The sequence below is a fragment of the Marmota monax genome, unplaced genomic scaffold, assembly GCF_021218885.2.
Source record: "Marmota monax isolate L192 unplaced genomic scaffold, Marmota_monax_Labrador192_F-V1.1 WCK01_AAM20220418_F8-fsc00101, whole genome shotgun sequence".
NCBI classification, from domain to species: domain Eukaryota; kingdom Metazoa; phylum Chordata; class Mammalia; order Rodentia; family Sciuridae; genus Marmota; species Marmota monax.
Genome location: NW_026692786.1, coordinates 2,822,151 through 2,844,820, shown reverse-complemented (window position 1 = coordinate 2,844,820; position 22,670 = coordinate 2,822,151). Strand labels below are relative to the sequence as shown.

At 38.8% G+C, this 22,670-nt stretch overlaps 1 protein-coding gene across 2 annotated transcripts in view; it reads left to right on the top strand.

Annotated features, from left to right (window-relative positions):
• The window catches only part of Gpatch1 (G-patch domain containing 1), a 43,860-nt gene that overhangs the window by 13,131 nt on the left and 8,059 nt on the right, over nt 1-22,670 (top strand). For both annotated transcript variants that reach the window (XM_046447943.2, XM_046447944.2), the window contains exons 7-17: nt 434-676; nt 1,648-1,795; nt 5,159-5,238; nt 8,510-8,714; nt 11,204-11,497; nt 12,595-12,773; nt 13,186-13,313; nt 14,601-14,737; nt 15,069-15,235; nt 20,336-20,555; nt 21,323-21,427. In XM_046447943.2, coding sequence (XP_046303899.1) covers nt 434-676; nt 1,648-1,795; nt 5,159-5,238; nt 8,510-8,714; nt 11,204-11,497; nt 12,595-12,773; nt 13,186-13,313; nt 14,601-14,737; nt 15,069-15,235; nt 20,336-20,555; nt 21,323-21,427 — 1,906 coding nt within the window. The remainder of the gene's footprint in view (nt 1-433; nt 677-1,647; nt 1,796-5,158; nt 5,239-8,509; nt 8,715-11,203; nt 11,498-12,594; nt 12,774-13,185; nt 13,314-14,600; nt 14,738-15,068; nt 15,236-20,335; nt 20,556-21,322; nt 21,428-22,670) is intronic.

The following is a 22,670-nucleotide window of genomic DNA, read 5'->3' as shown; positions in this document are numbered from 1 at the left end:
TTTGTAGTTGCAGATGGACAGTGTGTCTTTATTTTGTTTGTTTATTTATTATTTTTTAGGTAGGAATGAGGATCAAACCCAGTGCCTCACACTTGCTAGGCAAGTGCACTGCCACTGAACCCCAGCTTCAGCCCCATGTTCAGATTCTTTTGTGTGTGTGTGTGTGATGCTATAAACCAAGGTCCTTATGCAAAGCAAGCACTCTACCAACTGAGCTATATCCCTGGCCTTCTGTGATCAGATTCTTAAAATGGAGTTGTTTGCCTTACTGTCATCTGCTCAGGGACATGATTTAGTCATTTGTATCAGCATAAATGAGAGTTTGGCAATTGTTCTGTTTGGAGTTAATCACTGCATTTTAATATAGTATTTCATGGGTTTGTTTTGTGGCATGCAGTGACTCACATTATTTCCACTTTAAACATGGATATAGGAAGAAGATGATGACTACTTGCCTGATAATGTGACCTTTGCACCCAAAGACATCACACCTGTGGATTTTACACCTAAAGATAATGTACACGGACTGGCTTACAAGGGCCTGGATCCCCACCAAGCACTTTTTGGAACTTCAGGAGAACATTTTAATCTTTTCAGTGGAGGATCTGAGGGGACCAGCAATGTTCTTGGAGATGTTGGACTGAATAAAGGAAGAAAATTGGGAATTTCTGGCCAGGTAAAAGTGTTTGTGATTTTTAAAGGTGGAAACACTGACAAATGAGTTATTTTCCATGTTGCATCTGCCTCAACATCTGAAGACTTTGAAGTGGGTATGTTTTCCATGAAGATTTGCAATGCACACCTTCCTGGCTATAATAATGTTCTTGTATGTTGCTAGAGGTGAAGACAGCTTGCCCACCCTCGTGAGGCCAAGCAGAATACTAGTCTTACTGCTATAGTTTAGTAATAGTCTAACTGCACTTGGCTTATATCTAAATTTTATTAGCTCTTAACACTCTTTCTTAGTGCCACATGCCTTAAATCAGGAACCCAGAGATAATTTTATTTGGAGACTTGTTTTATAATTTTGGAAAGTTTGAGAACTTTTACTGATTGCCCATCTTCTTAAATTGATTTATAGTTTCTTTCTTAAAATGCACTTAGGAAATGGTTGCTTCATCATTTCAGTATTACCTTTACTTTTTGTGCATTTTCTGCCAATTCTTTTAACAAAAATGGACTTTTCGGAGGTTGTCTCTCACAAAGATTAAGAGTTTGTATGGTTGCTATTAGAATAGCAATGGTCTTCAGACCCTGGTCACTAGCCCTGACCCTGGTCACTAGCACTGACCCAGGCCACAGTGATTAGGAGGTGAACATTTCTACCTTTCTTGTCTTAGTGGCCCTGTTTCTGTTCTGCTGCATTGCTTTGATGTGTTCACCATTCTTCTTCTCATGCTGGAACCTGACCCATGGCTGCTGTGGGGGCTGGAGGACAGTTTCACACTGGTGATGTGGCATTTACTTCTGGTCATTGTTTTGCAAGAGACTTGAGGCTCTGTGAATCTGGCACTCCCATTTGCTTCTCTCTTGGTGATCCTAAAGTGCTAATGTAGTGTGCCCAGGCACATCCTTAAAGCAGTTAGTTTATCCTTTGATGCAGATATACCCTAAAACCTGCTCAGTTTGAACCCTTGTTTTCTGAAGGCTTTTGGTGTGGGTGCCCTAGAAGAGGAAGACGATGATATCTATGCCACAGAAACTCTATCCAAGTATGACACTGTTTTAAAGGATGAGGAGCCTGGAGATGGACTATATGGCTGGACAGCACCCAAGCAGTACAAAAGTCAGAAAGGTAATTCCATGACCCATAATCAATGGTAGGAACAAGTATGAAGATCTTGGAAACAAGAGATTGAAAGATCCGTACTAATGTCGATCTCCATGGAGTAGGGGATTATTGGTCAATGATGCAGGATGAGAAATAGAGGGGAGAAGAGAGACCCACTGTGGCTTGTAAGAAAGAAGTAGTGTTTAGACAAGGCCAAGGCCAAAACAGGCAGTCAATTTGGGGCCTTTGGGTAGGAAGGAGAGGTCTGGGATCAGAGATGGAGTGAATGTATGGACAGGTGCACATGCTTGCTGGTCAGAGCTGGCAGTGGGTCAGGGGAAGAAGCTCTTGGAGCTCAAGGAACTGGGCAGGTGGTCAGAGTAAGCCAACTCAAGTGGCAGGTCAGAGAGCCAGGTGTGGGACCAGATGATAGGTATACCAATAGTCTGCAATAGGAAAGAGCTTGGTGCCCAGCCTGCTTCCCTGATTGAGCCCCTGTCACTTAAAGGGTTCTCACTGATGTCAGAGATGGACATCTTTCAACACAAGGTGAATCTCAAGTCAGAGTTTATGGTGATTCAGATCATATGATTAAATTAATATTTCAGTTTTCTTTCCAGAAATGGTACAAGAGGGTAAATAGTGCAGAATTAAGTATCAGTAGCGTGTAATTTAGAGTCAATCATACCCAAATTTGAATTCTAATTTTCCTTTTTAAAGTGAGGTTAAAGTCCATTCTGGAGGTTGTTGATTAGATGGCATAACTGGGTGTTTGACACACAGATCAGCAAACTGAATACATAGCACGTATTATTCCCTTGGTTACAGTAATAACAATAATCTAAGTAAGTCAAGAGGTGAGAGCTGAGATAAAACAATCTATTCAGACATGTTAGCTATAGTCAGATAAAGTTTGTTTTAACTCTTGTCAAATATATTTCAAGGGCTGGGGATGTAGCTCAGTGATTGGATACTTGCCTAGCATGTGTGAGGCCCTGGGTTTAATACCCAATACTTTAAACACACGCACACACCCCTCAAATATCTGACTTTTCATGATGAAGTAATTTAAGTATTTCAGGGGAATATATGAATATGAGCATCAGCTCTCAAGATGCTTTATATTTCTAGAAGAAGGAGAACTAGTGTAGGCAGTTTTTAAAGGTAGTTGGTACAATGACTGGAAACAAATTCTGGAGAGTCGGCCTGGATTCTAGTCTGGGCTCTCCCCATCTATCAGCTGCAGTCTTAACCTCTCTGCTTCAGCATCCTTGTCTGGAAGATGGGATGACTGTGAAATACCTAGATTATGGAGATGCTACTGTACATAAAGAGCTAAGAACAGGCTGGGCACTGAGCAAGGGCTTCGTAAGGGTGAGCAGCCACTATTGTCATTGCCATGTAAAGAATCCATGGTTTTACACAGGACGCCAAGGGTGTATATACCAACATTTGTAGGCATTACCTCAGGGTGGTAATTAGGCTACTTTTACTTATAGTTTCTGATTTTTCTACTCAGTTCATAAATTATTTTCATAACTTAAAAGATGATAACATATTAACACTAATATGTTATCATACTATATTATTATAATTACATTAAATATATAATTGCACATTAATTATTCATATTTTGTTACATAGTTATCAACATTAATATTTTTAATATTAATGCTAATTATATTATTTTAAAATGTAGTATAGTAATTATTCAGCATACCTAGAAACTGGTAGGGAAATGAAATTGATCCTATTCTATATATTAATACCAATTGACTGTTAATCATATAAATTATAGCAATAATTAATATATGTAATTAAATTAATAATATCAATATGTAAATTCTATAGTAGTTAATGCTATATAATAACATACATATTTAAATCTGCCCTTTTTTGTGTGTGTGTGGATCTGGGGATCAAACCCAGGCCCTCACGCATACTAGGCAAGCAGTCTACCACTGAGTCACATCCTCAGCCCTTTAAATTTACTTTTTGAGTCAAACCTTTCACTTTTCTCTTATATAGCACCCCTCCCCAGGAAGGCTGGAGAGTGTCTCCTTTGAGCCCTGCAGCTTCCCCTGTGTGTCTCTGCTTTGGACCCTTTCCAATCCCCAGGGCCACAACATCTATAGTTTCTACTGTATGGTTTTTCACCAAGTAAATCTATCTTCATTTTACCCAAAAACCTCCATTATTGACTTTTAAATTGTTCATATTTTTTTCCACTATCAATAGGTCATAATATTCTTTTGGCTTTATCTTTATATACATTTGTTCAAAATTGTTAAGAATAAAACAATGAAAGTAAAATATTTGGGTTTTAAAAGAATACAAAATTCCAGGGATGTGAAATTTAATCCTAAATTGCCCTCTAGAATTTTAGGAACTTCTAGAAGCTAAGAGGAAAGTTCAACTAAATTGAAATGCAAAGTGATTTTGTGGAAAGGATAATTAATTACATGGTGGTGTCCTATTACTAGCTGCTCCAAACCTCAGCTCACCTGCACTGTGGGCTGGGCCTGCTTCTGAACACTTAGCTTGGGTAAATGTTTGAGATTGTCCTGTAGAAGGGACTTTTTGCTATAGAAAATGCAGTTTGTGTAAATACACTTTTGCCATAATCACTTTGTGCAGTGAGTCCTTGAGAATCAAAGGGCCTTTGTCAATGGGGTTGTCTCTATGACTAGTTGACAGTCCCTGCTCTGGGTCTGGAGGGCATTGGTCATTCAGTTTCTTCAGTTTGTGATCTTTATCTCCTGTTAGAATTTCATTTGTGAAACAGACAAAAGTACCTTTTAAATTGTGCTGGGGTAGATTACAAACTGACCTGATTATGTTGCCTTTTGTGCTGTATTTGGATTGTTGCTAAGGAAATTGGGGTAGCCTCCCTGTGGTTTTTCACCTAGTTTTAGAGATGACTCTCACAGTTAAGATTTTTATTTTGGGGGCTGGGGTTTTACAGTGGTAGAGCACTTGCCTAGCATGTGTGAGGCACTGGGTTCCATTCTCAGCACCACATATAAATAAATAAAATTTAAAAAAGATTTCTATTTTTACCCATATTTGTCCCTTTGATAGTTTTACTTGAGGTTTTTACCCCATAGAGTTATCTGTAGGCTCAGGATCCAAGGCCCTTTGTTTTGGGAGGTCATATCCTCATGTCTGGGCAATTAATCAGCTGAGGGAGGTACAGGCTGGGTCACCAGTCACTGTGTCAACAGAGGTGTGAGGGCTTTCCATGCCATTAGGTTTTCTCCTTACTGCTGCCTTAAAGTGATAACACCTATGACATGTATGATTTATATTCTTGTAGATAAGCTCATGTCTTTGTGTCAATTTAATTGCCTATACTTCTAGAATTAATCAATGACATCATTTTTGTAGAATCAGAGAAAGATCTTCGATACATTGGCAAAATTTTGGATGGATTTTCCTTGGCTTCTAAATCTTTATCGTCTAAGAAAGTAAGAACAACTTTTTATTTAAAAATTTCTTTACTGGTTTGGTGCTTAAAATATTTGTTACTGAGTAATCTGAGTTATGATATTCATTGAAAAGATAAAGCAATTTTAGATTAAAAAAATAATAGTCTAAGTTACTAACAGTTGTCCAGAAAAACATATTCTGTTTTATAAAGGTCAATCAGTAGTAATGTTGTGTTCAGAATATCCAGTTGCTAATCTTTTAAAATATTGGACACATGTAAGCTGCTATCATTACCAGAAATGTCAAATAACATTAAGGGAGAATGTAAGGTTTTTACGTGTATGGAAAGGGAGCCTAATTTTAAAATGAATTACTCATTCAAGGATAAACAGGACTGTTTTTTGGATGTGACTCAATAATAGAGTATGTACATGCATGAGACTTTGGGTTCTAAATAAGTGCATACGGATCGGATCAAATCCTGGGCTCAAGTAACTCCTATCCAAAGAGGAAAATTCCATAGACCAGTCCAGTGTGCACCTGAGACTGAGCGCCACAGCCAGAAAGGGGCCAGGGCTTCACCTGCTAGAATTTAGCGGTAACTCAGTTCCTACTTTCTGGAAGCTCCAAAATCAGAAAATAGCTGGGTATTGTGATGCAAACAATCATAGCTGCATGGGATGCTAAGGCAGGAGGAGCACAAGTTCAAGACCAGCCTAGGCTACTTAGCATGATCTGTCTTAAACTAAAATTTAAAAAAGTACTGGGGATGTAGCTCCGTGGTAGAGTACTTACCTTGCAAGTGGGTTCAATCCTTAGAACAAATAATAAAATAAAATAAAATAAAATTTAAAAAAAACCCCACAAATCTAGAAGATGACCTAAAGATCTGTTAATATGTGTTTATTATACCAAGAGTGGGATACCATTTAATGCAGTTATTTAAAAATATCTAATATGACCAGAAGACCTCTAGAACTGATAAAAGAATTCAGCAAAGTAGCAAGATACAAGATATCACCATTCATAAATCCATAGCTTTCCTATCTTCCAATAGTGATTCTGCTGAGAAAGAAATTATGAAAACTACCCCATTCACAATAACCTAAAAAAAATAAAATAAAATATTTTGGCTTTAATTTAATCAAGGAGGTTAAAAATATCTACAATGAAAATTATAGAACTCTGAAGAAAGAAATTGAAGAAGATCTTAGCAGACGGAAAGACCTCTCATGTTCTTGGTTAGGCAGAATTAATATTGCCAAAATGGCAATTTGACCAAAAGCACTATACAGATTCAGTGCATTTCCCATAAAAATACCAATGACATTCTTCACAGAATTAGAAAAAAAAAAATCCTTACATTTATTTGGAAGAATAAGAGACCCAGAATAGCCAAAACCATCTTGAGCAAGAAGAGGGATGCAGGAGGCATCACAATGATCTCAAATTATACTACAAGCTGTAGTAACAAAAACAGCATGATATTGGCATCAAAATAGACATAGAGACATAGAGAAGGGCTGGGGATGTGGCTCAAGCGGTAGCGCGCTCGCCCGGCATGCGTGCCGTCCGGGTTCGATCCTCAGCACCACATACAAAGATGTTGTGCCCGCCGATAACTGAAAAATAAATATTAAAAAAAATTCTCTCTCTCTACCTCTCTCTCTCTTTAAGAAAAAAAAAGAGACATAGAGAATAGAATAGAAGACAGAGACAAACTCACATGGATACAATCATCTGATATTTGACAAAGGTACCAAAAATATATGTTGGAGAAAAGATAGCCTTTTTAACAAATGGTGCTGGGAAAACTGGTAGCCATATGTAGAAGAATGAAACTAGATTCCCATCTCTCACCCTGTACTGCCGCAGTCTGGCTGGGCCCAAATAACCGAGCAGCCACAAAGCCTTGTAGGTTTAAACAGCAACTGTTTATTCCCCAACTCTCACCGGCACTCTACACACACTTTCCCGGGAACACACTCCCTCCACAGGGCTCTGTGAGCCAATTCTCCCAACCTGGGAGAACTCCAAAGTAGCGGGTGCCCCCAGGCAGCAGGATCTGCCCTAATCCCAGAGCCGCCCTAATCCTGGAGCAGGGTCACCTTTCAACCATTCCCTCTAGCAAAATGCCAGGTGTCATTCCGACTAAACTGTGGCTCTCAACACTGTACAAAAATTAAATGAAAGTGGATCAAAGACTTAGAAATTAGACAAGAAATTTTGCACCTTCTAGAAGAAAACATAGGCTCAACACTCCAATATATTGGTATAGGCACCAACTTCCTTAACAAGACCCCTGAAGCTCAAGAAATAAAACCAAGAAACAATAATGGCATGCCAATCAAATTAAAGTGCTTCTGACCAGCAAAGGGAATGATTAAGAACATGAAGAGAGAGCCTATAGAATGGGAGAGAAATTTTTGCCAGCTACTCCTCTTACAGGGCATTAATATCTGAATATATAGAGAACTAAAACAATAACAACAAAACCTCCAAAACCACCAAAAATACAAATTACCCAATTAATAAGTGGGCAAAAGAAATAAATAGACATTTCTCAAAAGAAATAGCTAGGTGTGGTAGTGCATGCATCTAATTCCAGCGTTTTGGGAGGCCGAGGCAGGAGGATTGCAAGATCAAGGCCAGCTTCAACAATTTAGTGGGATCCTAAGCAATTCAGTGAGATTCTGTCTCAAAAAAGAAAAAAAGAATTGGGGATATGGCTATGGTTCAGTGGTTAAGCACCTCTGGGCTCAATTCCTGGTACCAAAAACTACCATTTGCTGGTAAATGGATAGAAATGGAAAACACTGCTAAGTGAAATAAGCCAGACCCAGAAAATTAAGGGTTGAATGTGGAAGTTAGAACAAAATAAGTGCAAAAAGCCAGGGATGGGGGTGCTGGTAGGGTGGTGGTGTTGGATACCATAAAGATAATAAGGAAGATCAGTAGAGTAGAAGAAGGTGATTGAGATGGGCTGTGGCAATATTAAAAAAAAAAAATGGTGATTGAGAGGGAGGTAGGAAGGACAGGAAAGGGGAGGAAATTCGGATGAATTTAATGAAATCATGTTATGTGTATATATAAATATACCACAAGGAATTCCCCTTTGTGTATTCGTAGAAAGCACCAATCAAACATAGATAAGTAAGTATGTGAAAGGAAGATCAGTAGAGTAGAGGAAGGAGAATAGTCAACTTGGAAAGAGGTAGGGTTAACGATGCTTAGAGGTAAAGGGGTTTTTTGGTTAAATCTAACATGATCTTAGTCTTTATTTTCTGGGTTTTATTTTGTTTTGTTAAGATTTATCAACCCCCTGAATTGCCAAAAGACTATCGACCGGTGCATTATTTCAGACCTGTGGTAGCTGCGGCCTCAGGGAACTCCCACTTACTTCAGGTGTTATCAGAGTCAGCTGGAAAAGCAACACAAGACCCAGGGACACATAGCAGGCACCAACTGAATGCCTCCAAGCGGGCAGTGTTGCTAGGAGAGACACCCGTTCAAGGTATGTGCCATGGAGGAGATTGAAATCATTACATTTAAAACAACTGTCTCATCAAAGTCAAAATGGAAAATTGTGTTTTTGCTTTTTTTTTTTTTTTTAGGGCTGGGAATTGAAGTCAAGGCCTTGAACTTATACCAATACCCAGCCCTTTTTATTTTTTATTTTGAGACAGAGTCTTGTTAAACTGCTTGAGTTGGCCTTGCCTAAATCTCCTGAGTGGCTGGGCTTATAAGTGTGCAGGTGTGCAGCACCACACCCAGCTTGGAAAGTTGTGGTTTTCCCACTGCAGTTCTTTATGTGCTTTTGTACTCCCAAACCATAGGACTAATGTCACTTATTGTCAGCAGCATATGGCCAGGTGTAGTGGCGCATGTTTATAATCACTGGGATTATATCAGGCTTCAGTGACTCAGGAGCATGAGGTAGTAGAATTATAAGTTTGAGATCAGCTTCAGTAAATTAGCAAGACCCTCAGCAGCTTAGTGAGACCACGTCTCAAGATAAAAAATAAAAAGTGGTGGAGAGGTAGCAAAGTGTTTAAGACCTGTTTTCTGCTTTCAGTTTGGGTTCTGTTGTAAAATCAGCCTTTATCTTAAGCCCAGCTGTTTCCAGGCTTTTGATACTTACCTTAGGAATGTGGTTAAGACTGGGGACATGTGTGCCTTTTCGGCATGGCCTGGGAAAGTATGCTTTTTCTCCCTGGAGCTAGGGATGTTATTCAGCTTGTCTTCTGAAAGCCTAAAAGGAATGGTGTGCCTAGAAGTGTGGAAAACATGGAGAATGCTCTGCAGGGTGCAGCAAAAAGACCCACCATGAGATGGCCTTGGACTTTCAGGGGCTTATGTTCTACAACATTGCCATTTGGGAGCTAATGGTATCTCAAATATAATCAACCAAAATGGATGTCTAGATCCCCCGCATTCTTCCCCAAACTTTCCAAGTGGCTACCACTCAAAACAGAATGGGAGAGTCCTGATTCTTAGTTCTTCTCTTTTCCTTCCTTCCCTGGCAAGTTCTTTCAACTCTTCCTCCAGCAATCATGGGGACTCTGTCCACTTGTCTGCATTTCTGTTGCTCCCACCCAGGTCTATCCACTATCTTCTCTCACCTGGCTGTGGGCAGCAACCTCCTTTTTGGTCTTCTTATTTCCCCTCCTCCCGCTTTTGGTGCATTCCCCTCAGTAGCAACTGATGAGCCACATTACATCAGTAGTTCCTTACAACTCTCTGGGGCCTCTCATACTTAAGTATTCCCACAGGCCCTGTACAATCCAGCCCTGCCCTGGCCTACCTTTTTTTTTGGGGGGGGAGGGTGTGTGTGGAGGTACTGGGGATTTAACCAGGGGCAATTTACCACTTATCTTCATCCCCAGCCCTTTCTATTTTTATTTTGAGACAAGGTCTCACTAAGTGGCTTAGGCCTCAATAAGTTGCTGAGGTTGGTCTTGAAGATGTGTCTCAACCTCCTGAGCTGCTGGGAGTACAGGTATATGCCACCATGTCCAGCCCTGGCCTACTTTTCAAGCCACATATTATACTATTTTCTTTTAACTTCCCTGCAATCAGCTTTATGATCCCCATTTCTGCACTTGAACTCTCCAGCCAGGATGCCAACTCTGGGACTGTGTTTGCTATTTCCTTTGCCTTTGTTCTTTCCTCATATTTGTGTAAGTTTGTCGCTTTATATTTTACTTGAGATGTATCTTAAGTATTATCTCTTTAAGAGGCCTTCTGGGCCTTCCCCGACCATCATTTAAGCTAATTCTCTTCCCCATCTCCCTCTCCATTCCCAGCCTACTCACTTAAGTCACTCACAGTTATGTCACCTTGTCTTTTTCATCTTTGGCTTTTTTCCTGCCCATTTCCCTCACTAGTGAAAGGAGGGATCTCATCTGCAAAGTTCCTTCAACCTTGGGTCAGTGCCCGATGTGGAATCGGCACCCAATAAGCATTTGTGACAGGAATGAGTGCTTGTGGATAGCTCTGTGCTGTGGACCAGGGCTTATGCGGGCAGGACTGTGCTTTAAACACTTTTGTTTTATTTGTTGTTTGTTTTTGATGGTGCTGGGGTAGAACCCAGGGTCTTAGGCATATTAGGCAAGTGCTCTACCACTGCGCTGTATCCCAGTGCAGACGGGGTTGCATTGTGTTTTTTGGGGTGCCTTGAACTCATGATCTTCCTGCCTCAACCTTCTGAGTAGTTGGGATTATAGGCATGCACCACTATGCCCTTATGCTTACATAAATATCCAAGTATTATCCTCCATTTTTGTCACCTGTAAAATATGAGTCTCATTATTTTACGGCCCTCAGGTTCATGGGGATATATGAAACACTAAAAGATGTTTTAGTGTTTCATATATCATATATATAAAGATGAAACACTAAACATAAAATATTCATCTCCAATTATGTAAATTCGTAATATTGAAAATATACATAGATATACTGAGATACCTTTCATCTTTACTTAATACTATTTTTTTTTAGGTTCAGATACTTCAGTGTTAGAGTTCCTGTCCCAAAAAGATAGAGAGAGAATCAAAGAAATGAAGCATGCAGCTGATCTGAAAGCAGCTCAACTCAAGGCCAGGAGTCTGGCCCAGAATGCCGCAAACAGCAGACTTCAGTCCTCCTCATCAGACCTCAGACACTGCTCTTGGCGCATGGCCTTGGGGGCTGGGACAGCCACAAGAGCCAGCAACTTCAAACCTTTTGCTAAAGATCCAGAAAAACAAAAACGATATGAAGAATTCTTAGAACATATGAAAAAGGGTCAGAAAGGTGGGTACTAGGCCTGTGACTCTCACACCTCATCCAGGGTTGGTAGCATTCTCTCTATTCTCATCCTATTCCAAGATTTAAAGTATTCTGTTCTGCTAGGATTTTCACTTGTCTGAGGTTTTAGGCCCTGGCTCTTGACCTTATGAAGTAAGAACAATTAGTTTATATTTTTCTGTATCTCAGATCTGAAAGAGCTGTTTAAATCAAAGTATGTCTTGGCAGTGGTTAATATTAAATTAATTTACTGTTTATAAATGCTTGACTTCTATAAGTATGGCTTTTCTCACCAAGAAAAAACATCATCTCTTGCTTTACCTTAAGATCCTAACTGTCCAGTCCTGAATCAGTCTAACATTTGACTTGAAGAGGTAGTTGGTTATTAAACCATTATATGAAGAGAAATAGTGATCTATGAAGTAAACATGGAAAGGATGAGAAAGAGGACTGCTATTATATGGAGTGATTCTTGTGACAGGTCCTTAACAAATTCAAAGGGTTGTTTTTCAACAACAGATCTTTGGGAAATATAAAGTCTCTTTACTGTGCCTTTCTTTTTCTTTTTTAATTTTATTATTTTTTTAGTTGTAGGTGGACACAATACTTTTATTTTATTTATTTATATGTGGTGTTGAGGATCGAACCCAGGGCCTCACACATGCTAAGCAAGTGCTCTACTGCTGAGCCACAACCCCAGCCCTCTTTACTGTGCCTTTACTCTCTTCTAAGAACCTTCGCCCCCCATACTGTTGGTTTGTAAAACTAAAGAAAAACGTTAGAGAAAGTGCTTTTCTGCCAAGACATAGGGATATAATTACGATGAACTTAATCACTGTTTGGAAGTGATGACAAGCAAGGTCCTTGCTTTTCAAGATTCAATCAAGTGCTGACCTTCCAAATGGTTTTCTCTGTTCTATATAGACAGGATTCAATAAAAGCAGCATGTTAAAGGAAAGAGCAAAATTACATGAGAAGTACCACTCAACACACATGTTTCCTGTGGTGAACGACATAGGAATACAGTGATGCCCACCACCTGGTCTCCTTTAAGCCCCATCTTTTTCCTAGAAGTGAGCAGTATCTTGTTCCCTGTACCATAGATGCTCTGGAACGTTGCCTGGATCCTAGTATGACCGAGTGGGAGCGAGGCCGCGAGCGGGAAGAGTTTGCTCGGGCAGCCCAGCTGTACGTGTCTTCCCATTCAACCTTGTCCTCCAGGTTCACTCATGCAAAGGAGGAAGATGATTCAGATCAAGTTGAAGTCCCTCGGGATCAAGAGGTCTGTCTCTATTATGTTCCTACTGGGTGAATTTGATGCTATCCTATATGTCCATCCTACCCTATCCTACTCCTCCAATCTGCTACACATGAGCTGTACCACTAAACTACATCCCCAGGTCCCTGGTAAATTTTAAAATTAAAACAACAGCTAAACATTTTAAATCCCTCAGTGAAAAGATCAAAATACATAGGGCACAGTAGAATAAGAAACAATTTTATGTTTTAGCATCCAAGGTACATAAGCAAAACATGTTATAGCATGGGCTCTTTTGTAATTCTAGACAATTGCTTGAATATTTATTTTATTTTATTTTTTTATGGAGGTGCCAGAGAATTAAGCTTGAAAAATGGAAAAGCAGTCAGGTCAATTTTGTGACCACTTGATGAAACTGAATCATGTCTTTTTCCAGAATGACGTCAATGATAAACAGTCAGCTGTGAAGATGAAGATGTTTGGAAAGCTTACCAGAGACACATTTGAGTGGCACCCTGACAAACTTCTGTGTAAGAGGTTTAACATCCCTGACCCTTATCCAGAGTAAGTTGATAAACCTGTCTTTACATCAGTACAAAACCCAGTCCCTCATATGAAAGCTCACTTTCTCCTTATATACCTTTTAAGTTCCCTTTCTCTAGATAAAATTGTGAATCTTTGTAGTTGCAAATTTTGCAGACTTGGTTAACTTCTATTAATTTTTTGCTAACAAGAAATCCAAAAAACAGATATTCAGATAGCAAATTTTATTCCATATTGAAGGTTTGAAACTAGAATATGTCTAATTATGAAAATTTGATGCCTTTGTTTGCTATCTTTTTAATGCTCCTTTTTTTAATATTTATTTTTTAGTTTTAGGTGGACACAGTATCTTTATTTTTATGTGGTGCTGAGAATCGAACCCAGTGCCTCACGCATGCTAGGCGAGCGCACTACCACTTGAGCCACATCCCCAGCCCTTTAATGTTCCTTTGGTAATTTACACTTAAAAGATTTGATCATAAACACTGCCATAAAGCACATACAGTTAAACCAGACCTTGTTAGGAAATGTATATGTTTTTAGCAATGGAACTTTTCCTTGGTGGAAATCCATTTTCAAAATTAAATTCCAGCACTTACTATAATAAAAGGAAAAACTCATGAGCTCTAAAGTGAGCCATTTGGGCTGGGGATGTGGCTCAAGTGGTAGCGTGCTCGCCTGGCATGCATGTGACCCGGGTTTGATCCTCAGCACCACATACAAAACAAAAGATGTTGTGTCCGCCGAAAAACTAAAAAATAAATAAAATTCTCTCTCTCTCTCTAAAAAATAAATAAATAAATAAATAAATAAATAAATAAATAAATAAATAAATAAAGTGAGCCATTTGAGGGAGGCCCTAAGCAGTCAGCAAGACCTTGTCTCTAAATAAAAAATATAAAAAAGGGCTGGAGTGGTGGCTCTCCTGGGTTCAATTCCCAAAACCCAGGGGTTCAAGCACTCCTGGTTCAATTCCCAGTACCAAAAAAAAAGAGTCATTCAAAATTTGTGAACTGCTTTGAGAAGTGAAAACTCTTAGGGGACCCTATGGTCAAGTAGGAGAGCTGGTGAAAAATGTGCAACAGAAAACTTAATAAAAAGTGGATTTGGGGGCTGGGGTTGTGGCTCAGTGGTAGAGCGCTTGCCTCGCATGTGAGGCACTGGATTCGATTCTCAGCACTATGTATAAATAAATGAATAAAATAAAGGTCCATCAACATCTAAAAATATATTTTCAAAAAGAAAGAAGTGGATTTTATCTTAGCAGTTGTTATTGAAATTATATCTTTTTTCTTTTTCATTCCCTAGTTCAACTTTAGTTGGCCTCCCAAGAGTGAAACGTGACAAATACTCAGTCTTCAACTTTTTGACACTCCCAGTGACATCTTCCTCGCCCACAACCCAACCATCAAGTGAAAAAGTACCACAGCACTGTGGTCCTGACAGTGAGTAGGGTTTCCTGGGGTCTGTGTACTACAGGGTCTCCACTCTTCACCAGTTGGGAAAACAGGTAAAGGGTGGTTTAGTCCTAAGGGTACACATGGTGCAGACTCTCCTGCCACTGAGAGAATTGCTCATATTCATAAGTTAGCTCATGTTAGAATGGACAGATATTTACTCTTTGGGGTCAGGGCTATCTCTGTTCCTGCCACATCCCTAGCACCTTGTGCTGGGCCATTGTAGGTACACTGAAATTCTTCTGAATGAAAGAACATCAAAGAAGAACTTGCCCTTTTCTTGCTAATTCCAATGTTATGTCCATGTCGTTCCTTTCAGAGCCAAAGAAACCATCCAGGTGGGATACAGCTAAACAAGAAAAGAAAGAAGATTCCATTAGTGAATTTTTAAGTTTGGCTAGATCAAAAGTTGGTCCACCTAAACAAGAGTCCAGTCCCTTAGTAAACAAAGAGAAAGAGCATGTACCAGAATCACTCTCAAATAAGGTATTTGGGGCTTCCAGGGAAGTTCTCTTTCCTGGCTGACAATGACCTTGGGCTTTATCATGGTGATGTTTTCTTCTCATTACTCAATAGCAGGGGGTCAGCAAACTGACTCTGTAAGGGCAGAATATTAAATATTTTATGCTTTGTGGGCCAAATTGACTCTATTGCAACTATTCAACTTGGCTGTTGGGTGTGAAGGAAGTCATAGGCAATTATGTACATCAGTATGGCTATGTTTCAATAAAGCTTTACTTATAGAAACAAGGGGTAGATTAAATTTGGCCTCTGGGTTGTAGTTGGTCGGTGCCTGCTCTTTAGTCCAACAATTCAGTCCTAAATTTAATCATTTGAGGAGAGGTAATAAACTTCTCTGTGACTTTCACTTAGCATCAACCATTGAAACAAAACTCAGTATGTCTATGTTAGAAAATGAGATTTTCTAAATAAGTGTCCTTTTTGGTAGAGAAAATATACATTGGGGTTTTTAAAATGACTTCCTTAATAAGTTAAAAAGTGAACTTAATAAAAAAATTCAGTTTTAATTTCTAATAATAAACTCATTTAAATTTTTTGGTTTTTTAAAGTTATATCAAAATTGACTCTTTTTTGAATATATAGTTCAGTGAGTTTTAGCACATATGCAGATTTGTGTAACCACCACTACAGTAAGGCTGCAAGTGGTTATCACCCTGAAAAACTCCCTCAGGCTGTCAGCCCCATCTTAACCACTGATGTGTGCTGTCTCTATAGTTTTGCCACTTGCAGAATGATGTATAAAAATCAGACGTGTCTCACTCAGCTCATACCTTTGAGATTCATCAATATGTGTATATATAATTGTGAATACATATATCCTTCTTGTTTTTGCAGAATAGTATTTCATCGTATGGCTGTACAATTAATTTATTTATTGTGCTGGGGATTAAACCCAGGGTCTTGTGCTGTACCCCTGAGCTACATTCCTAGCCATTTTTACTTTTATTTTGAGGCAGGGTCACGCTAGGTTGTCCAGGCTGGCCTTGAACTCTGGATCCTCCTCAGCCTCTAGTTGTGTACTACTGCTTCTGGCTTAATTTTTGCTTTCCATTGTTATACATATTTCAAAAGAACTGATGTGGAGATAATAGCTTTATTTATTTTCTCATACTATTTTGTTGTTGTTTCATCATTCCTGAGATTCTAGGTGTCCTCCCTCTCTTACCATTTCTTCTGAGGAACTTCCTTGAGTGTTTCTGTTATAGCAGTTCCAATAGCTGATTCCCTTAAGTTTTCTTCATATGAGAATGTCTTATATATTTCATCTTCTTTCTGAAGGATGTTCTCACTAGGTATAGAATTCTGGGTTTAAATTTTTTATTTAATTTTAATTTTTAAGGCTTTGAGCATGCTAAGCACGTACTTTACCACTGAGCTACGTTCTCCAGGCCCAAGAATTCTGGGTTAGCAATTTCCTTCTCTTAGCCCTATAAAAAATTTTATGCTACTTCCTTCTGCTCTCCATGGTTTCTGATGAGAAACCTGCAGTTACTCAAAATTTTGTTCTGTTTGTAATCAGGTGATTTTTTTCCTCTGGCAGCTTTCAAGTTTTTAGTTTGGCTTTGCCTTTTAGCTGTTTGATTATGATGTCAGAGTACATTTTTTTTTTTTTTTAATTTATTTTGTTTGGGGTTTGCTGAGCTGCTGAACTCTGAGTTTGTCTTTCATCAGACTTGGGAATTTTCAGCCATTATTTTTTTCATTTTTTTTTTTCTGTTTCACACTCTCATTCCTCTTCTGAGATTCTGATGACATAACATAGATATGTTGATATTATCCTAAAATTTTATCCTAAAAGTTTCTGTCTGTTTTTGTCAATCTCTTTTTTTTCTTTCTCTTGTTTTAATCAGATAATTTCTTTTGATCTGTTTTCAAGTTTGGACTTTTTCCAGTGTGATTTCCATTCTGCTATTGAGCCCAGGCAATGAATTTTTTTTTCATTTGGCTTATTGTATATTATATTTCTAAAATTTCCATTTAGTTCTTTTTTATATCTTTTATTTTTTTGCTGAGACTCCCTTCCCCTCCCCTCCCCTACCTTTTTCCTGTGTGTGTGTGTGTGTGTGTGTGTGTGTGTGTGTGTGATTGATATCTATCTATCTATCTATCTATCTATCTATCTATCTATCTATCTCCTGGGAATGGGGATTGAACCCAGGGGTACTCTACCTGTACTGCAGCACCCACTTTTTATTTTTGGTCCTAGGGATTGAACCTAGGGGCACTTTCCCACTGAGCCTTATCCCCAGCCCTTTATTTTTTTATTTTGAGACAGGGTCTTGCTAAATTGGTGAGGCTGGCTTTGAATTGTGATCCTCCTACCTCAGCCTCCCAATTACCATGCCTTGCTGCTGAGACCCTTTTTATCTTTCATTTATTTGCCAGTATTCTTGAAGCATGGTTACAGTGATGCTTTAAAGTCTTCTATAAATCCAACGTTTTCTTTTTATCATTTCAGCATTGATATCTGTTTATTATATTTTATATTAAGATTTTCCTGATTGTTCTTATGTCAAATAATTTTGATATGCAACCTAGACAGTTTAAACATTGTTATGAGATCCTGGGTCTTGTTAAAAGTCTAAAGAGAATGTTGATATTTGTTTTTCTTTTGCTATAGCAGACAGTGGACATGGTTAGGTTTGAGCTACAAGGCACAACCCATTTTCTGTGGGCTATAGTTCTGATCCATTTCAGTTTTCAGAGCCTTATTCACATCAATGAATCCCTACAGTTCTGTGATTGATACCCATAGTTGGCAGGTTAGAGTCAGATTATGTTTATACAACTCAGAGATGAATCAGAAGTTCACACGCCATTTTATAGGATCACTCTCTGGAGTTCCTCCTTGTCACCATCTTCCTGATACCTTCTGACTCTCTGGGTTCCCCCTTCGCATCCTCTAGTCAGAAGACTGGGCCTTTAATTTCCCTGTTTTGCTCGGTCTTCTTTTCCTGACTTAATCTATGTCTGAAGTCAAGTAGCAGGAGGGCAGAAAAGGAGAAAAGCAGTGGGATTCTCTCCAGTCTGGGGACCACAGCTCCTATAGTCAGGGGAAAGAGGTGTCTCCCTCTAGAGTTAGGTATCTGCTCTGCAGCTACTGCCACCACCCCTGCCACCACGGATCTGGAACCCATTCATTGTGTTTTACTGTTATATATTTTTAAAATTTATTTATTTTTGAGACAAAGTCTCACTGTGTTGCCCAGGTTGGCCTTGAATTTGGTATTCTTCTGCCTTGGCCTTCTCATTAGCTGGGATTACAGGTATGCACCACTGTGCCTTGCTCTACTGCTGAATTTTTAAGTGGTATAAACTCCACCCTGTTCTTCCTAAAATAGCCCAGGTAGTGATGTGGTCTTTGGATTAGTTTTTTAGATTTTCTTATAAATCATGTTGAAATAGCACTTATATTTTTTTGCCTGAAAAAGTCTTGGTTCTTACTTTATTACTTATTAGCCATATGACCTTATGGCTAATAAGTAATAAAGATCCATTATGCTGTTTTTTTGATATGTCCCTCCTATTCTCTGAGCATCATTTTGCCTTCCAGGCACAGGAGGTGACTGTGGACTCATCTTGTCTTTTCCCAGTCCCAGCTTTAGAATTGGTCCTTACACCAATATGCTCTGGATATTTTTAGTGGGAATAATATTTAGAAATCAAGATCTGAGCACACGCCTGACTTTCTTTTATCATTGCTTTTTCTGTCTGTCTTAATTTTTTTTTTTTTTTTTTGTACTAGGGATTTAACCCAATCTGCCACTGAGCCACAAGTCCATCCCTTTTTATTTTCTATTTTGAGGCAAGATCTTGCTAAGTTGCTTAGGGCCTCCCTGAGTTGTAGAGGCTGGCCTTGAACTCAGAATCCTCCTACCTCATGAGTGGCTGGGATTTACAGGCATGTGCCACTGTGCCTAGCTAAATTCCACTGTCTTGCACCATTTTTTCTCATGTGGGTATTTGTGACTCTGCTCTAGCAGTTAGAAGTGGTGTAGCATGAAAGCTGGGTGCGGTGACAAATGCCTATAATCCCAGCAGCTGGGGAGGCTGACGCAGGAGGATTTAAGTTCAAAGCCAGCTTCAGCAAAAGCAAGGTGCTAAGTAACTCGATGAGACCCTGTCTCTAAATAAAATACAAAATAGGGCTGGGGATGTGGCTCAGTGGCTGAGTGCCCCTGAGTTCAATCCTTGGTTACGCCCCCCTTCCCCCAAAAAAAGAAGCGATGTGGCATGGAGAATGGCCACTGACCGAGAGAGAAGAACTGGTAGTCGAGTGTAGACCCACCTCTGGCACAAACCATGAGTGCATCTTTGACAATCTTTCTTATCTTTGACTTGAGATTTTCAGTGGTAACACAGAAGGATGAAATGCATTCTGTGGGTGGTTCCTATTCTCTTTCCTTCCTTTCTTACTTAGATCACCCCAGTTCTGTGACCAGTGATAAACTGTTTGAGTGGTGGCCATGTCTTTATACCTTTGTTCCTTGTTTGCTGACCTAGGTTTGTATAAAATTACTGCCCCTCCCCATTTTCTTTATTTTTTCTTTTTGGTTAGTCTGAATGTCCATCACCTGGGCTATTTTAGGAAGAACAGGGTGTAATTGCAAAGGGAATTTCCCTTATTATTTTATTGCTGTGTTCCTGGTTCCCTCTCTCTTGTGTGGAGGGCCCCTAGTTTTCTCTTCAGTATTTCCTACAGCAGACACTTTGTATTACTGTTATATTGGACCCTGGAGGCTAGGACAGGCCCTTGAAAGTAGAACAGAGGCATTTTGCTCAACTTTATTTTTGTGAGTCCTCTGCAGTTCTGTTTAATGACTAGTCTCCATGAGCGGTTTCAGCTGCTTCTGCTTAATTAGCACACCGTAGAGAAATACCACAAAAATAAATGCTCTGTGAATGTCATTGTTTAATTTAGGCTGCGTGTGGCTATGGATACCCATGTACACAAGCATAAATGTAAATATGTGTGCATGCACGTGTCTTTGAATGTTTTCTAGAATGTTTGGCTCCCTTCGCCCTGCTTCTTTATTTCTGACTCTTATTTCACTATTAATACAGATGGTAAACAAAGGTGTGGATTCACCACCAACCGAGGGCGAAAGTAGCCGCCCATCCATGGACTTATTCAAGGCCATCTTTGCCAGCTCCTCAGATGAAAAGTCCTCATCCTCCGAGGATGAACAAGGCGACAGTGAGGATGACCAGGAGGGTACTGAGGAGGTCAACTTTAGAAGTTCCCAACAGACTGACTTGGCGGAAACCTCATCTTTGGCACATGGTACTTCCATGTCTCACACATGGGAAATAAAGGAGGAAATGGTGGTGTTTAGTCTATAATTTAACCCATTATGTTCCATTGTCCTACTTATGAAATGCCTAAAAACCTTAAATTGAGCAAGAAATATACCACTTTTGGTAATTTTGAAATAAATATTTAGGTTTTTTACAGTTCTGTTCTTTTTGAGAAAAGTAATAGATGAATGATTAGTGATGTGTTCATTAATATTATTAACATTATTAATGATATCATTAATATCATTAATGATAACAAATAATATAATCCTTAGATTATGATTTTCAATCTATTTTAATGCAGCTGTGTCAGTTTCATTAACATATTTGCAGAATTGAACACTTCGGACTTAATGGGCTTAACCAGGGTGATTAGCAATCAATGATTTCTTTCTTTTTTTTTTTTTTGGTTCTGGGATAGAACCCAGAGCCTCATATATGGTAGGCCAGTGCTTTACCTCTGAGCAATATCCCCAGCCTTATAATTCTATTCTTTTTTCTATCTGGTATAAATAGCTAACATATTTTTAGAATAGCTGTGTTTAATAATATTGATTTTCCAACTTATCCTAGTTGAGAAGTATTTAAAAGATAGTAAATTTTTTATTTAAAAAGATAGTCTTTTTTCAGCCTGGTTGATGAGGTAGTGCCAGGATTATTGAAAAATCATTTGGTGGCAAAAGACATCAATTAAACACTCAAACACATTAATACTGGGAAAATTAATGAAATTAACATGCTGGTGTTTTTCAGCTAGTGAACTGGTCCTTCCCGAGCCCACACCCTTCCCTATACAAAAGATGGAGATAGATGAAAGAGAAGAGTTTGGCCCGCGGCTGCCTCCTGTCTTCTGCCCCAGTGAGTCCAGAGTTCCTTGGTTCATCTGCTCGCATTAGCATGTGTCTTCCCTGAGATGTGACAACTTTAACAGCATTATTATATCAGCATATCTAATCTAACTTGAGGCCCAACAAATGTACAAGCTTTTATCGGTTTCTGTTTTCAACCACATTTTGAAACCCATTATTTCTACCAAGAGCCTGAGTAATAGCTGTTGCTTTACATTTTCAGAGAACTTTAAAACTTTTTTTCTTTTTTAACTTTCAGATGTTTATAGTAGAAGCCTAACCATCTTAAATTTTATCACTTATAGAAATAAAAAAGGAAAGTTCTAGCACTCTAAGATGGGAGGGAATTATGTGGAGAAGAGTATTTTAAAATTCATTTATGCTTGGCATTCCAGTGTACATCTGTAATCCCAGTAGCTTGGGAGGCTGAGGTAGGAGGATTGCAAATTTGAGATCAGCCTCAGCAATTTAGCAAGACCCTGTCTCAAAATAAAATAAAATAAAAAGGGTGGGGATATAGCTCAGTGGCAAAGCACCCTTGGGTTCAAACCTCTGTACAAAAAACCCCCAAAACATTACAACTTTGGTTAAGTAGCAAATAAAATTAGTTCTTTCAGAAGTTAATTACTGTCCATCCTTCTCTCCCAATATCTGTGCAGTGCCATCTTAAATTGACATCTCATGTTAAAATGTTTAGACTAGATTTTTATCATCTCTTTGAAGTCTGGGATAACAAACATCTGATAACATGACCCAGATATATAAATAGCATATAATTCTATGATCTATATTATAGTTTCCTGTAATATCCACATGTAAATATTGATTTGGTTAATTAACTAGCTTCTAAAGAGATTTTAGAAAACAGAGAAAAGAAATATGAAACTTGGAAAAATTGTAGTAAATTGGTTTTCTCATTTGCTTTTGTTGTTCTGATCTTTAGTTTAAAATTGGTGTCAGGGGCTGGGGATATAACTCAGTTGGTAGAGTGCTTGCCTAGCATACACTAAGGCCCTGGGTTCTAATCCCCAGCACCACATTTAAAAAAAAAAAAAAAAATCTGCACCTGGAGTGGCCTCAGCAACAGAGTATAAAAACAAACAAACAAACAAACAAATAAATAAATAATTGCTATCAACATTTGACAACTAACTTATTTATACCCTTTTCTCAGAATGTCCTTAATACCCACAAAATAGTTAATAACAATTGGTATATGGGTTATTTAGGGGACATGATTTTCTAAAAACTAG